Source organism: Dunckerocampus dactyliophorus, chromosome 1 (assembly GCF_027744805.1).
Source record: "Dunckerocampus dactyliophorus isolate RoL2022-P2 chromosome 1, RoL_Ddac_1.1, whole genome shotgun sequence".
Classification (NCBI taxonomy): Eukaryota; Metazoa; Chordata; class Actinopteri; order Syngnathiformes; family Syngnathidae; genus Dunckerocampus; species Dunckerocampus dactyliophorus.
Window position 1 is genome coordinate 9,131,294 of NC_072819.1, and position 16,100 is coordinate 9,147,393.

The window sequence follows — 16,100 nt, forward strand, 5'->3', positions numbered from 1 at the left end:
AATTTTGCTTTTCTTCAGCCATTGCTGGTGTGTTTTGGATCATTGTCCTGCTGCAGAACCTAAGATCATTTCAGCTTGAGGTCACAAACAGATGGCCGGACATTCCCCTTCAGGAATTTTTGGTAGACAGCAAAATTCATGGTTCCATTTTATCACAGCAAGTCTTCAAAGTCCTGAAGCAGCAAAACGGCCCGAGACCATCACACTACCACCACTTAATTTTACTGTTGGTATGATGTTCTTTTTCTGTTTTTATGCCAGATGTAATGAAAAACACACCTTCCAAAAAGTTCAACTTTTGTCTCATCAGACCACAGAGTATTTTCCCTTAAGGCTCTCAAGATATTTTCTGGCAAAATTGGGACGAGCCTTATGTTGTTGTTTTTTTCAGCAGTGGTTTTCATCTTGGAACTCTGCCATGCAGGCTGTTTTTGCCCAGTGTCTTTCTTATGGTGGAGTCATGAACACTGACCTTAACTGAGGCAAGTGAGGCCTGCAGTTCTTTGGATGTTGTTGTGGGTTTTTTTGTGACCTTTTGTGGCTTTTGTAGCTTTCACTGTGGTTCACTGGAGTCCCAAAATGGCCTATAATGGCTTAATAACTTTCTCCAGACTGGCAATCGCTTTTTCACACAGGGCCATGTCGGTTTGGATTTTTTATCTCCCTTAATAATAAAACGTTACATTTTAAAACTGCATTTTCTGTTCAGTAAGGTTGTCACTGACTTACTGTATATTTAAATTTGTTTCATGACCTGAAACAAGCGTGACAAACATGCAAAAACATAAGAAAACAGGATAGGGGCAAACACTTTTTCACACAACTGTACGTATAAACAACATAAGAAAGTGAAAGGATATGATCAGGATAAATTAGTTTCAGAACCACAGCATTGGGGATCATACTATAGTTCAAGTGTATAATATCACTTAAAATATAACAGAAGGTGGTGGTTGATTGCGAAATACTGTTATTGCCAACTTTACAAATGACTTCAGCAAAAAAGTAAACAAACGTGCTCCTTAAAAGGACACAGCCCCTGCCCTAAGTCATGACAAACATGGCAACCTATCTGACAAGGATGCACCACATTTCGCTCCACGTTTCCAACGTGGACAAAATTAACAACGACTTTGTCTCCAAATTTAAGTTTCACTTAATCGCGACCAGACTGACGGACCGTAGCAGACAGCTAGCCTTCAGAACTGGGTCGGCAGTTTTAGTCGTCAACGAGAGGAGAGGAAATCGAAGCACTGCCTCCGCGATGGATGGAAATCCCGTGGTCGTTGTAGACACACTTTCCCAGAAGCAGAACCGGGACCAGCTGGCAGGATGCCTCTACGACATCAGCCCGCACTACCCGGTAGACACTGCGTGCAACGTGTGCTACGAGGTGGAGGACGTGCATGGGTCGTTCGATGCTCTCCAGCGCCTGGGTTGCACCTTCTTGGTTCCTCCTACCACTGTGCACGACCAGCAAGGTCAGGTCATCTATGCTGTTCTTAAATCCATCGTTGGGAATGTCTGCCACACGTTAATTGACAAGACAAAGTACAAGGGGAGCTTTTTGCCTGGCTTCAACCTCGTTGACAAGGACCACAGCACCTCTGGAGATGACTGTCATGTCACACATGTGGACCACATCACCCTTGCGTGCCCCATTGGGTTCAGCCAGCAGGTCATGAGGTGGTACAAGCAGGTTTTTGGCTTTCAGAGGTTTTCCGTTAACAGGTAAGACACAAAATTTAGCGCTGACATGTTTATTTCCCGGCTTGGTGCATCTCACTGTGTGCCTCTTTGCAGAAATGACAACGTGGATGATGGTTTCGTCATCCATCACAACAGGAAGGGAATTCGACTGTACATACTGGAGTACTTAAAATGCCCCGAAACGAGTCTCGCCATTCCCTGCGAGGATAAACATGAGCTCGACTGCAAGTTTGTTGTTGCGGAATCACTGCCTGGTGAAGGTGCGGCGCAAACAATACCTGTTTTACCTGTTAAATACCTGTTAAACATCTCTTGGCGCCAATATTATCCAGCTCTTTCAGAGAGGAACCAGGTGGACACCTTCTTGGAGGAGCATTGGGGCGCAGGGATCCAGCACATTGCACTGCACACGAGTGACATCCTGTCTACAACGCAAACAATGATGGATGCTGGCGTGCCTATTTTGTTGCATCCTGCTGACTACTATGCCGAGGTTTGAACGAATACACGCACGTCCAATACGGGGCTTGTGAAACTGCCTTGGTGTGCTCCAATGTTTTGTCCCTTGAGCACTTTAATTTGTTTGCATATGACTCATTAATACAAACACCCCGCCAAAGCAAACAAGTCTTTCGCTTGTAGGGTTGAGCACCGAGTCTCGAGCATCGATGGAAACCGGGACTAACATTCCGATTTTCCTGGGATCATTCAAATGTTTATATTTCGATTCCTAGATTCGATGCCCACTTCGCCGACCAAATAGCCATGAACACTAACAAAGAAGAAGCCGGTGAGCACCAGCGAAGAAGCAGCGGCTAAAAAGTTTGGCTTAGCTTCATAAAAAAAAAAAAAAGGCGGTCGGCTCAGTGCAACATTTGCAACACAATGATATCATGCGACGATGATTAACACAATCATGGTGTGGAAAACAACACAGTACCTCGTCTTTGATGTGCTAGGTCGGACTTCCTCTAAGCCAGGGGTGTCAAACTCGTGCCATGGAGGGCCGAGACACTGCAGGTTTTCTTTCCAGCCAGTCACTAAAGCAGGTGATTTTAATGATCAACACCTTCATTTTGAGGGAAGGAGCTCATCAATGAAATCGCCTGCTGAAGAAACTGGTTGGAGAGAAAACCTGCAGCGTCTCGGCCCTCCAGGGCACGAGTTTGACACATGTGCTCTAAGCAGTCAATATCTGGGAAGCCAAACAATAAATTATGTCTGTCTCATGCCAATGTAGCCCAGGGTGTCAGGATGCTAACTGATGTGGAAGTTCAGTGTCAATAAAGGACGGAAGCTACTGCTACGGCTAGGAAAGCTTATTCATGTGCACAGTACATCTCTGTTAGCAAGAGTCAAGAGTCGACCTTCTCAACACACACAAGACACTTCCGGCCTTCAAAATAAAAGTGGTTTCGGCTATATCCTGTTTACCAGTGTTCACAAAATAAGGGTTTCATAAATAATAGCTTACACCAACACTGAGGCAGCAAACAAAGTACAGTCTAACCTGTCTTAGCGGCCACCTTTATAGAACGGCCACCTGCCTATAGCAGAAAAATCCCCCGCGTCAAATTTACATGTTATAGACCCTGTGTATAGCGGTCACCTGTCCAACGCGGCCAGCGGCCACCCATTTTGTCTCCCTTGGTCAATATCTGACCGCATATAGCGGCCAAATTACCGACTCAAGTAGAAGCTTCACGCACGAAAAAGTTTTGTTTTTCAATAAATGAAGCCGTCGTGTGTAGACTTTAATTACTGAGTCCTAGCTCAGTCACAATCATTCACAAGATCCACACAAACTGTCAGTTGTTCCACATAAAAAAGCCGTCTTCTTTTGAACTTGCTATTTCCTGGTCAAACATGACCAGGAAGAGCATTTGCACCAAAACATTACCGCAAAGTAGGCTGGGAACAGGACGTGCTCCCAGCGACGCTACAATACAATACAATACTCCATGCACGCTAAACACGCTAGCATGCATGCTATCGTATGTTGAACTGAGTTCGGTTGTACTTAATTGAAGTATTTTAGAATGTACTCACGTTATTTTTGATCAATCCTCATCCACAAATCCATCAAAGTCCTCATCTTCTGTATTCGACACAAAAAAAAGCTGTCTTCTTTGGCGCTCGCTATTACAGTGTGTTAACTTGTCAGTGTTATTCAGCTCCAAACTGTAGTAAGGGCAACCTGACTCCAGCAAAGAAGGAAACTTCTCCTGTTGCTTCTGCCAACTTTATTTATTGAACGCGGCCACCAGAGAGCAGCTCAGAACACACACACATCCAATCTCGTCTGTCCTTCCTGCTTGCCCACAAGCCAAAGGTTAAACAAGCCCCACTACATAGCTGTCCAGGCAATGCCTGTAAAAAGTGACGCCGTTTATTTCCTGGTGTGAGACAATGTGCACTGGTCAATACTGTAATGCCGCTTGTTGTGGGGAAGGAGAGACTCACGTCGCCGATGCACTTTAATCGCTTTATTAACAGCGGAGAACACTGCAGGACTTTACATCCACGCCAACATAAACACACTTCCCAACTCTCTCGACACTCACAGCTAGCACTGAACCTAGCTCTCCTGCTTGGGACGCCCACAGTCACTTCCCGTCACTTCCTGATGAACTAAAGCTGTAATGACACTCTGCCGGATAAAAAGTAAAATATTAAAAACAAGCATAACAAAAGACATTACTAGCACAGCTTTGTTCTGTGGGTGGTGGATAATAACAAGCCTAGTAGTGCTGTACAACTTTTATCGGCAGTCCCACAGTGCCCTCTACTGGTCAACATTCTTTTTTCCCCCCGATTTTTTTCTCTTTTTTTTCCTCTACTGGTCAACACTCAAAATGGCCGCCAACCTGTCTATAGAGGCCACCTCTCTATAGCGGCTACTTTTGCAGTCTCCCTCTAGTGGCTGCTATAGACAAGTTTGACTGTATACTACTTTTCAAAAGTAAACATCTTTTGTGAAAGTGTACTCCTGCAAAAAGAGACTTTATAATATTTATATTCAAGTTGAATCGTTTCATATTTATATGCTGGTTGAAAATAAAGTGACGCAATATTTTTTCAACCCGCCAAAAAAAAAAAAATCCCAGGAACTTTTCCTTATCGACAGGGCCTAAGTCAATTCACATGTCTCCTGCTCATATGCTCCATAGTAGCCAGCCTAGTGCTGGCAGCTAATGCAGTGTGGATTGCTTGCAGTCTTTCTAGCCTATCTTGCGGTCCATCTGGCAGTTTCAATAAGTAAATCCACACTTTTTTACTAGATCTATTCTATGAATATAAATATTATGGGGTTTTATTACAAGGCTAACTCGTCTTTTATTTTCCAGCTGCCATTGTCACATACTTAAAACATACTTGTGGCCATTTTTGTGTGTGTTATATCATAGATATCACAACACAATATCAGTTCATGGCTGCATGTGTTTGAATCTGGTTCCCGGAATGTGGTCTTGGCAGTGACCTCACAGCCAAGATGGCGTCGGTTCAGAATACTCGCTGGGGGGCATGTCAAAATTGTGTCAAAATCACCACTTCTTTTATTTCATAGTTGTTTATTTATCTATGACAGCAGTATGACAAAACTGTTTTATTGAGTACTTTCATTTTCTTGGGGGTTTTTTTCCCCAAACTTTTTTGGTGTCATGAGCACTTTAAATTTGTCAAATACAATGAAAGCATTTAAAATGGTTTTGTTTGTTAAATTAAATGAGAACAGTGTGACAAGACTTAGTCACACAAAAGGAGTGTTGACATAGCATTCAGGGTGTCAGTGCACAGAAATGTAATCCAAACATTCGTTGTTTGTTCTTAAACCTGATTTTAATTGAATAGATTGTCAATTCGAGTGCAAAGTCTTCAAAATTGTGGCTTGAGTCCACACCTCGGATAAACAACGTATGTAGTTGTCCCTCGTTTATTGCGGTTAATTGGTTCCAGAACCAACCGCAATAATTTCCGCAAAGTAGGATTCAATATTAGCAAATGTGTCATGAATGGTAGAGGCTGTCGAGTGTTTGACCCCAGTATGCAGAGACGAGGCGATGGAATACAAAAAATAAAGGTCCTTTTATGGTGTACAACAAGAATAAACAAAAGGCGACTGAGAAAAAGGATCTGTGGTAAAGGGTGCAGGTAGTCCAGGTAAGTGAAGTCCTCAGGTGACAGCATTGATGAGAAAACGAGGAGCACGGGTAACAATGGCAATGAACCAGCGCCGCATGTATGACGCCCCTGGCCTTTTAACCACAGCTAATGACAATTGGCCGCAGCTGTGCGGCCACCAGGCAGAAGCGGCTGTCTCCTCCACCACGCAGGAAGTACAGCTCACCAAAATAAAGGTGCAGGACAGGAAGCACTAGCTCCTGTCCTGTGAAACATGACAAAATGGAATATTTTCAAGGCACAGAAAACCTGTTCTGACTTTCTAAATACGGTACATGTTATACCATTATTAGAGCCATGGATACGTGAAATAACACCCCTATAGTCATCTTTACACTCCTATTATTCTTGTTTTACATCACATTGCTCGTGCACAGGCTATAGGATCTCTGCAGTGACACAAGAGGCTTTAAGTATAGCGTGCTAACAAGCTATCTAGCTAGCCTCCAATTTATTTATTCTAAACTTAAAAAGGGTTTCAAACAAAGTGGGACCAAAAAACAAACCAAAAAAAATTACCACTTCCACATGGAATGGAAGGATACCTTTTATTGACGCTATCATGTCAGACATGCCACAGCTGACTTCATTCAGTGTCATGGTAATCTAATGTAATGTTATGTCTCATCAATGTTTTGCGTCATTACTGACGCCTAGTGACCAGACTAGTACATATTTATTGACTAATAATGGGCCATAGTCAACCACGAAACATTATTAATTCATTTCTGAAAAACACGATAGAGTGAGGGAGCAATGTTCGAACCACAATGTATTGAGGGACGACTGTGATTACTTGATAAATACAGACAATATTATATATAAAATAAACAGAAACATTGTAATGACTAGATAAATACCTGTATATCATAGATGAATGATAATACTAGAGATGCACAATTTTTTTTTCTTCAAACCGATACCAATAACTTTTTGATTCTCAAGACTGATATGGTACCGATAACCACTAACGGTTTTGTATCTCCTTTTTTTATTTAGATATAACTTTAGTTTGTGCACACCTGGAGATAAGAAGGCCTCCAACAAATTCGGATTTGACCAACTGTACCCGTTGATTCGTCCTAATCAAATACCACGACATTACTACTACCACATCACTATTCTCAGGAGAACCGGAGTATAGCACGGGAGGAGCCACCCTGCGTGGCCTAGCAAGGTGCACTGTATTCGGGCACACGCTCCGAGCAGCCGGTGTGACACCATGGAGGTCTCTGGCAAAGCTTTTGCACTTATCAAATTCGCTCCTCTGGAGTTTCAGGTGGCTGACAGGGTTTTTTGTGTGCCCAATGAGGAATTTTTCCCTTCATCGCGAAGCATTTGGTACAGCATCCTTCCTCTTAAAGTTTCTTTACAAGTGAGCCCAGGGGAAGTTACAACAGGCTGTTAACGTCACAGCCACGAGAAAAAAGGAGCACTTGATTTGCTCACGAGCACAGTATAGGTATTCTGGCCTTATTGGAGCATTTTTTTAAATTATCAGTCATCTGAGCTACTTGGATTTATCGGTGTGATGCCATAATTCCCTCATATCGGTCCGATAATTATCGTGCACCACTAGATATTACCTTATTAAATAATAAAACAATAGATGACAAATTCAGGAATAAATGATATCAAACAATGCGGATCTCGGCATTCACACCATTAGCTTAGACTGTTTCTTAAAGTGGCTTGTATCAGGACTCAATCCTTTCCTTACCGTAATTTTACTTCACATGCTAAAAATTCTTAGTGTTGCGTGCATTTAAGTGCGTGCATAATATTGTCGTATTATTTTGTGAAATTGTATTCACCAAAACAACAAATTAATCATTTTTTTTGTTCAAACTGTCCCCTGTGGTGTGACAAGAGTGAAAAACTGCAGGAGATCCTGGATATAGGATACGACCCCCAGAAGATGTGCAAGCTTGGCATTCTTCTGGACACGGACACGGAAGAGGAGTTGTTAGCCGGCCAGGCCAGAAAGTGATTACCTGGTTAATTTTGTTTGTTGTCAGCCTAAACACTTTCTCCTCAACCACCGTGTGTCTCCTTCCTCCCAGATACCTCCTCCAGGGGTTCACCAAGCCCCTCTTTGAGGAGGACACCTTCTTCCTGGAGCTGATTGAGCGCAGAGGGGTGGCCGGCTTAGGTGAAGGCAACATCAAGGCCCTGTGGGACTGTATGCAGAATTACATGGACGGTGCAAACGGGAAGGATGCTCCAAAAACTGCCCCGTAACTAGGAACTCTTGAACCAGGTCACTGGAAGGTCATTTTAAATATTTTTGAGATAGAACTTAATAAGATGTACTAAAAATGTATCTTTAAGGGTCACTTATTAAGAGAGGTTGAGTAAAATATACTAAAAAAATACTATATTTATTTGGGGAAGGGGGGCTATTTTACATTTGCTGTCCAACAATGCACATGTGTATCCTGCAGGGTGGCTCCTGACAAGAACGTACTACGATTTCCTTTTTTTTTTTTTTTTTTTTTTTTTTTTTCCCCCTGTCCTGTCCAGCCTTTAAAGCAGATAGAATTGTATACCTAAATGCCGTCAAGTGCTCAACAGATTTACTCTGCCAGAGAGAAGTGTGATATACACTTCCCCTGTCATACAAAATTTATTCGACCTTGATGCTTGTTATAAAGCAAATTTGGAGCGCCCGGACCGGAGCAGGAGGGGACAGAGAAGAAGAGAAAAGGAAACGGGGGGGGGGGGGGGGGGGGGGCGAGAGGGGACAAAAACAAAAAAAAGAGAGACAAGAGACAAGGACAACAGCAGCAACAACAACAATTGTGACAGAACAACAGAAACATACCGAACGACATCAGCAAATAAATGTCCGTGACAACTATAAAGACGAACAAGGATAAAGGACAAATCAATATCAACAACCACAATGACAAAGCTGTCAATGACAATCAGACATAATAGCAGTCATGAAATGATGACCTATGACAGTGATCACAATGACAATACTGCATTGAAACAGTCGCACACAATAGCAGTCATGAAATGATGAATTATGATAGTGATCACCATGATAATACCGCATTGAAACAGTCACACATAACTGTAGTAATGAAATGATTATCCATGATAGTGAATAGAATCAAAGTTACTGTAATGCACATCATTGTAAAAAAAAAAAAAAATACATATACACACATATATACATACATACACATACATAAATACATATATACATATATATATATATATATATATATATATATATATATATACACATATATACCGCACATACACACATATATATATATAGTCATACTGCTGATATCACCGTCGCTGTAATAAAACCAACAACATAATAACACCCTGGATAACTCAGTGAGTAATGTGGGGAAGTACGTATGTACTGTGAGTGTGCATATGTACAGGTATCTCTGTATGTAAGGAAGACTTCATATATATATAAAGGTGCAGGAATGTGTGGGCGTGTGATTGTCACTGAGAGTGCATGAAAGGAAAGGGGCCGCCTTCCACCTCCCAGAGAGCCCCGCCCCAAATAGCAAGGCCGGGCCCCGGCCGCCAGAAGGCCACCAGGCCCATAGGGGCAGGCAGCACAAAGAACAGTGCCCCAAGAGCCAGCCCAGAGAGCCCCCCCCCCCCCGGGAAGACCAGTAAGGGGGGGTACTACGATTTCCTGATTATGCTCTTAAGTGGATGTTGCACGCTGCGGTGTCGTTTAACAGTACCTGTGTGTCTCTTTGACGGGTTTCTGTTTGAAATGTCTCAATCAAAATGTACTTCCTGTTCCTGTGTGCACTACGACATAATCACAATCCATTGTTTCAGACACTCTCTGCTTCCATAATGCAAATTAGGCTTGTTATTGTTCGCAGTTGCTGCTTTTCTTGACTATATGGATATACTACTTTATTGGACCTGAATGAAGTTTCCAGGGGTTTTTTTTCCAATCTGTGCTGGGTTGGTTGCATAGCTTCTGAACTACCAGTGGTGTGAAAAAGTGTTTGCCTGCTTCCCGATTTCTTATTTTGCATGTTTGTCACACTTAAATGTTTCAGATCATCAAACTAATTTAAATATTAGTCAATGATAACACAACTGAACACAAAATGCAGTTTTTAAATGAAACTTTTTATTATTAAGGGGGAAAACCTACCAAACCTACACGGCCCTGTGTGGAAAAAGTGATTGCCCACTAAACCCAATAAATGACTGGGCCACCCTGAGCAGCAACAACTGCAATCAAGTGTTTGTGATAACTTGCAATGAGTCTCTTAGAGCGCTGTGGAGGAATTTTGGCCCACTCATCTTTGCAGAATTGTTGTAATTCAGCCACATTGGAGGGTTTTCAAGCATGAGCCGCCTTTTTAAGGTCAAACCACAGCATCTCAATAGGATTTGAGGACTTTGACTACCCCACTCCAAAGTTTTATCAGCCATTCAGAGGTGGATTTGCTGGTGTGTTTTGGATCATTGTCCTGCTGCAGAACCCAAGTTCGTTTCAGCTTAAGGTGACGAACAGATGGACGGAAATTTTCCTTCAGGATTTTTTGGTCGACAGCAGAATTCATGTATCCATTTATCACAGCAAGTCTTTCTGGTCCTGAAGAACAGCCCCAGACTATCACACTACCACCACCATATTGTACTGTGTGATGCTCTTTTTGTGAAATGTGGCATTACTTTTATGCCAGATGTAATGGGACACACACCTTCCAAAAAGTTCAACTTTTGATTATTTTCACAAAGGTCATCAAGATTGTTTCTGGCGAAATTGAGACAAGCCTTAATGTTTTTTTTGTTCAGCAGTGGTTTTTGTCTTGGAAATCTGCCATGCAGGCTGTTTTTGCCCAGTGTCTTTCTTATGGTGGAGTCATGAACACTGACCTTGACTGAGGCAAGTGAGGCCTGTCGATCTTTAAATGATGTTGTGGGGTCTTTTGTGACCTCTTGGATGAGTCGTCGCTGCGCTCTTGGGGTGATTTTGGTTGGTTGGCCACTCCTCGGAAGGTTCACCACTGTTCCATTTTTTCACCATTTGTGGAGAATGGCTCTCACTGTGGTTTTCTGGAGTCCCAAAGCTTGAGAAATGCCTTTATAACCTTTTCCAGACTGATCAATCTCAATTACTGTTTTTCTAATTTGTTCATTAATTTCTTTAGCTCTCGGCATGATGTTTAGCTTTTGAGGATCTTCTGGTCTACTTCACTTTGTCAGGCATGTCCTATTTATGTGATTTCTTGATTGAAAACAGGTGTGGCAGTAAACAGGCCTGGGTGTAGCTTGAGAAATTGAACTCAGGTGTGATAAACCACAGTTAAGCTACGTTTTAACGAGAGGGGCAATCACTTTTTCACATAGGACCATGTAGGTTTGGATTTTTTTTCCCTTAATAATAAAAACTTTAATTAAAAAAATAATTTTGTGTTCAGTTGTCATTGACTAATATTGAAATCTGTTTGATGATCTGAAACATATAAGTGTGACAAATATACAAAAAAATAAAAAATCAGGAAGGCGGAAAAAACTTTTTCACACCACTTGTACTGTGCGTACTTTGTAATAAGGCACTAGGGGTGTCACAAGTCCATGAGACAAGACAATACACGAGACGAGATTTAAGAAAAGTACAATGAATAAATATTAACAATATATGACAATATATTGCAATCTCCTCATTTAAAAATATACTACATTACCTCACAAGGCCACACTCTTCTGTACTGTGTGTATGCAACCGTCCCCGCCTCCACCCACTGAGACAAGGAAACCGTATGCCTGACAAAAGGGCTCACGACATTCATGCCCTTGTTCTATGAAACAAACGTGCCATGGTGCTGAAACCAATGTCCACAATGAACTCTCTCCCTGTTTGTTTGAAGGCAGGAGACGAGGAAAACAGACACGCATGCACATTTATTGAGGCGGCAAAATTATCCATTCATTTTAATTTATTGTGTGATTCATTTATTTATTTATTATCATCCCAGGCCTAGTCCCCATGAGACAGTTTTTCTGAACGAGAAATATTGTCACGTTTTAATTTAGCGTAATCTTGTGACATGAGATCTGGTGACACCCCTATAAGCCACTATTAAAAAACATCTGCAACTCCAAAGCCACACAGTCTTGTTAATGTTACAGGAGAAAAACAGATGATAAGCAATAATAAGCAGACTTTAGGGCCTGTTGAGTGCTTTTTTCTCACCTTGAGCGACATTAGGGAGTGGTTTGAACTGAAACCTGCCGAAAACAAGACTGGCGAAAGGCTTTTACCCACAGGCCATCAGGCTTCTCGCCGCACGCAGCACACGCATAGCACTTTATTTATTTATTTATTCATTCATTCATTCATTCATTGGTATTCATGTCTCTTCTGTTGTTGTTGCTTAATTTACTGGTATTAATGTTCCTTTTGTTCTTATTCATTTTCTTGTGTTTTCTTTCTTTTTTGGGGAGAATGAACAGAACAAGAATTTCATTGCATAGCAGAACTAACGGTTTTACTGTGCATATGACAAACTCTTGAATCTTGAAAATATGGTCATGATTTAGTTTATTTTAAACATGAGTAACAAAATTACCTTGAATCACTTGTTGACAATTCAACAAGCTGGAAAAGAGGGGAGCACGAGGCAAAGCATGTACATTTATACTCAAACATGGTATAAAATTACTACATAGTTGGATCCAGACGGGAACGGATCACTGAATGAAAAACCAAGAACACTACTAAAATGAATAGGACTGTCAACTTGACATCCACTTCTCTAGTATGCCCTGCGTGGGTTTGGCCACCATGATAGTGACCAGAATCGAGAAACACTGCATTGTAAACATATCTTTGGCACACTGCTCAGCCATTAATAGCTCTAATAGACGGTCCAAAAGACCAGATTTGTCATTTTTCAAGTTCATGGCATACTACAGGCTGTTCCATTCATTTGCAGGCGACTCGACAGTCCTATTCATTCAGCGTCCTTGGTGAAAACAATGTAACACACAAGTCACACCTACGTGTGGCGCTGTGAACAGACACGCAGATGGAACCATGTGACATACCAAACTATAGAAGAAGAAAGAACACACACGCAGTCCGTCGTCTTCCGCTTTCCAAGGCTCACCTAGACTTACGAGAAGTGGAATTACTTCTATAAGATTTGCTTCTATAAGACAACAAAACATCAGGAGAATGTCGACTGGGATGAGTCATGCTAGTCAATATACTCCGTTATTATGTTGGCATGTCAGCAGCGCTCATTTCTGGTCACGTGACGCAACGGATCTGTGATATCACTGCGCAATCTGTCCCGGAAACACAATCAGTTCTACGCATGCGCGAGACCTACGTCACTTCCTTCTTTAGCAAATTTTCACGACAGCGCTTCTGCGACGTCACGTGATGTGGTAGTTATTATTTTTTTAAATGTATGAACATAAATGGTCAATAATCATACTTCATATATTTAATACTTGTATATTGGGGGGTTGTTCTATTAGTGATTATTATTAAGAGTTCATTAGCACGCGGATGTTTCTATCATCTTATGACCTCCACCAAGAGCTACGTTAAAAAGTTACGCAATCCACGTAGTGCAGACGTAAACGTCATATCCGCTTAAGTAAAACAAATGTAAATTCAGTCAAACTTGTCTATAGCGGCCACTAGAGGGAGTCTGCAAAAGTGGCCGCTATAGACAGGTGGCCTCTATAGACAGGTTGGTGTCCAGTTTGAATGTTGACCAGTAGAGGAAAAAAAAGAAAAAAAAGGGAAAATAATAATAATAATAATAATGTTGACCAGTAGAGGGCACTGCGGACTGCTGATAAAAGTTGTACAGCACTACTAGGCTTGTTATTATCATGGTTCATGGTTTTAATCCTGAACATGCATGAGTCAAACAGTAGCACATCACATAGTACAATTCACAATTTTGCATGTCCAAAAAGGAGTTTGAAGAAGCAAAGCTTATTTAATCCTACCCCTCATCAGTTTCACATCAGTTGCAATACATTTATTCACCTCTTGTTCTTCCAAGTGTACTTTGTAGGTCTACATGACAATGTAGTGCAATCATAGCCAAGGTTTTTACTTACTAAAAGGAAGCTAGAGGCTTAATAATAACTGATAACTGATAAAATACTTCAGTTAAGTACAACCGAACTCAGTTTTGCTCCCGCTGCCGCATGCATGCTAGCATATGTTTTTTTTTATTGTAGCGCCGCTGGGAGCACGTCCTGTTCCCAGCCTACTTTGCGGTAATGTTTTGGTGCAAATGCTCTTAAAGTTACATGTTTGACCAGGAAATAGCAAGCTCAAAAGAAGACGGCTTTTTTATGTAGAACAACTGACAGTTTGTGTGGATCTTGTGAATGATTGTGACTGAGCTAGGACTCAGTAATTAAAGTCTACACACGACGCCTTCATGAAGCTTCTACTTGAGTTGGTAATTTGGCTGCTATATGCAGTCAGATATTGACCAAGGGAGACAAAATGGGTGGCTGCTGGCCGCGTTGGACAGGTGACTGCTATACACAGGGTCTATAACATGTAAATTTGCTGGGGGGGATTTTTCAGTGGCTGCTATAGGCAGGTGGCCCTTCTATAAAGGTGGCCGCTAAGACAGGTTTGACTGTAAATAGGATAAAACACATACAGTGCAGTTATATTTCATTGTAAACAACCAAAAGCAGAGTCGAATGAGGATTAATGTAGATGATTAAGCTATTTTTTTTCTAAAAGGGAGAAATTCCATCCATCCAAACATATCTGCATATCAAATGCTTTTGTCTGTATTTTTTCAGTGGTGAAAAAAAATGTATATGGAACCAGTAAAGAGGGCTTATAAATTATCCACTTGCACCATGGATATGATATAAGAAAAAAAAAAGATTGATTATGTTGTAATTTTGAAAATCTTAACGGTTTTGGGTGTATGTTGGGGGGTGTGACGTAAATTGCTGCCGTATCATAGATTGACAGATGGCGTACATTACACATGACTAACATGTGACTGCCAAAAAATAGGGCGACCGGATGTAGGCGCGTTCTGCACATGCGTAGAACCGACTGCGTTTCCGGGACGAACTGAGCAGCGGCAGGTGAAATCATTTTCAAACAGAACGCTGTTTCAGTGTAGATGAAAGGCTGAAACAATAAAATACTTTGCCGTTTTGACCTGAAAACATTTCAGTGTGCATATCCTTTTAGGGAAAGCCAGATGTCTCCTTTAAAAAAAATGCAAATTAGTCTTCATCGCTCCTGATGCATGACAGTACACACTACTAAGTGTGTATAGTATAATGGAATAAGATCCAGCTGTATCAAGAATTCTGCTATCAAAAAATCATTGTACCAATACTGATATTAATATATTGGATAGAACCACAATGCAGCAAATAAGAGATGTTGGTGGCCAGTCACAAATAAATTTGGACTGCCATAGATACATTTGCCACTTTTTTTTTTTAAATAGTTTTGGCGCTGCCTGTTTGCCCTCCTTCATTTACACGTTATATAATGAGACTGTCTGAACAGCTTGTTGCTACTGCTCTGTACAGTAGATGGCATCATAACTCTGTTCATAACACACCTCATACCCAGAGTGCGGCAAGCTTCTTGTGCATTTTTATTGCAAGCGAGGCCTCCACAACGGGCCTGACAACATAGCTCAAAGAGAACGCACAGAACGTCCCTACTCACTGCAAATAAAAACACGTAACACAGTAAGTTACCACATAACATAATCAAACTACTACTATCATATGGGTATTAAAACAACTATGCACTAACAAACAATTAACTAACTGTATTTACATGGTGCCCACAAGGCATGCTGAGTAGTCCAGCCCACCACTACAAGAGCGTAAGAAGACATAGCAGGAGGATCAGTGTTGCCAGCTTAGTGACTTTGTCGCTATATTTAGCGAGTATTCAGGACCCTCCATATTGCCCTTTTCAAAAAAAATAGCGACAATCTGGCATCTAGCGGCTTTTTCTGATCTTTTTGGACACTTTTGGAGACTTAACATGAAAACACGTATCGTTCTACTCGACAAGCAGCATACTGTACTTTAATAAAAGTAGTACTACCACATCAACATCTCCACTTAAGTATGACTACTTACTTTTAAATGTACTTAAAATACTAAAAGTAAATGTACTTGTGCAATATGTTGTCTTTTAATGTCTATACAGTAATCCCTCACCACTT

At 41.3% G+C, this 16,100-nt stretch overlaps 2 protein-coding genes across 2 annotated transcripts in view; one reads left to right on the top strand and one right to left on the bottom strand.

The window, feature by feature from the left end:
• Positions 1–16,100, bottom strand: part of LOC129181192 (dedicator of cytokinesis protein 9-like) — a 106,915-nt gene that overhangs the window by 88,094 nt on the left and 2,721 nt on the right. The gene's annotated exons all lie outside the window — the stretch shown is intronic.
• LOC129182214 (4-hydroxyphenylpyruvate dioxygenase-like protein) lies at positions 1,061–8,133 on the top strand. The gene is made up of 5 exons (XM_054778026.1): positions 1,061–1,731; positions 1,804–1,970; positions 2,043–2,203; positions 7,763–7,878; positions 7,956–8,133. Exons 1-5 carry the CDS (start codon positions 1,061–1,063, stop codon positions 8,131–8,133), a joined length of 1,293 nt encoding a protein of 430 aa, XP_054634001.1.

Excerpts from the sequence above, each read along its gene's own strand:
- LOC129182214 (XM_054778026.1), top strand. The coding sequence starts at position 1,061 with ATGGCAACCTATCTGACAAGGATGCACCACATTTCGCTCCACGTTTCC. Across the intron at positions 1,732-1,803 it reads CAGAGGTTTTCCGTTAACAG|AAATGACAACGTGGATGATG; the intron begins GTAAGACACAAA and ends GCCTCTTTGCAG. Across the intron at positions 1,971-2,042 it reads GGAATCACTGCCTGGTGAAG|CTCTTTCAGAGAGGAACCAG; the intron begins GTGCGGCGCAAA and ends AATATTATCCAG.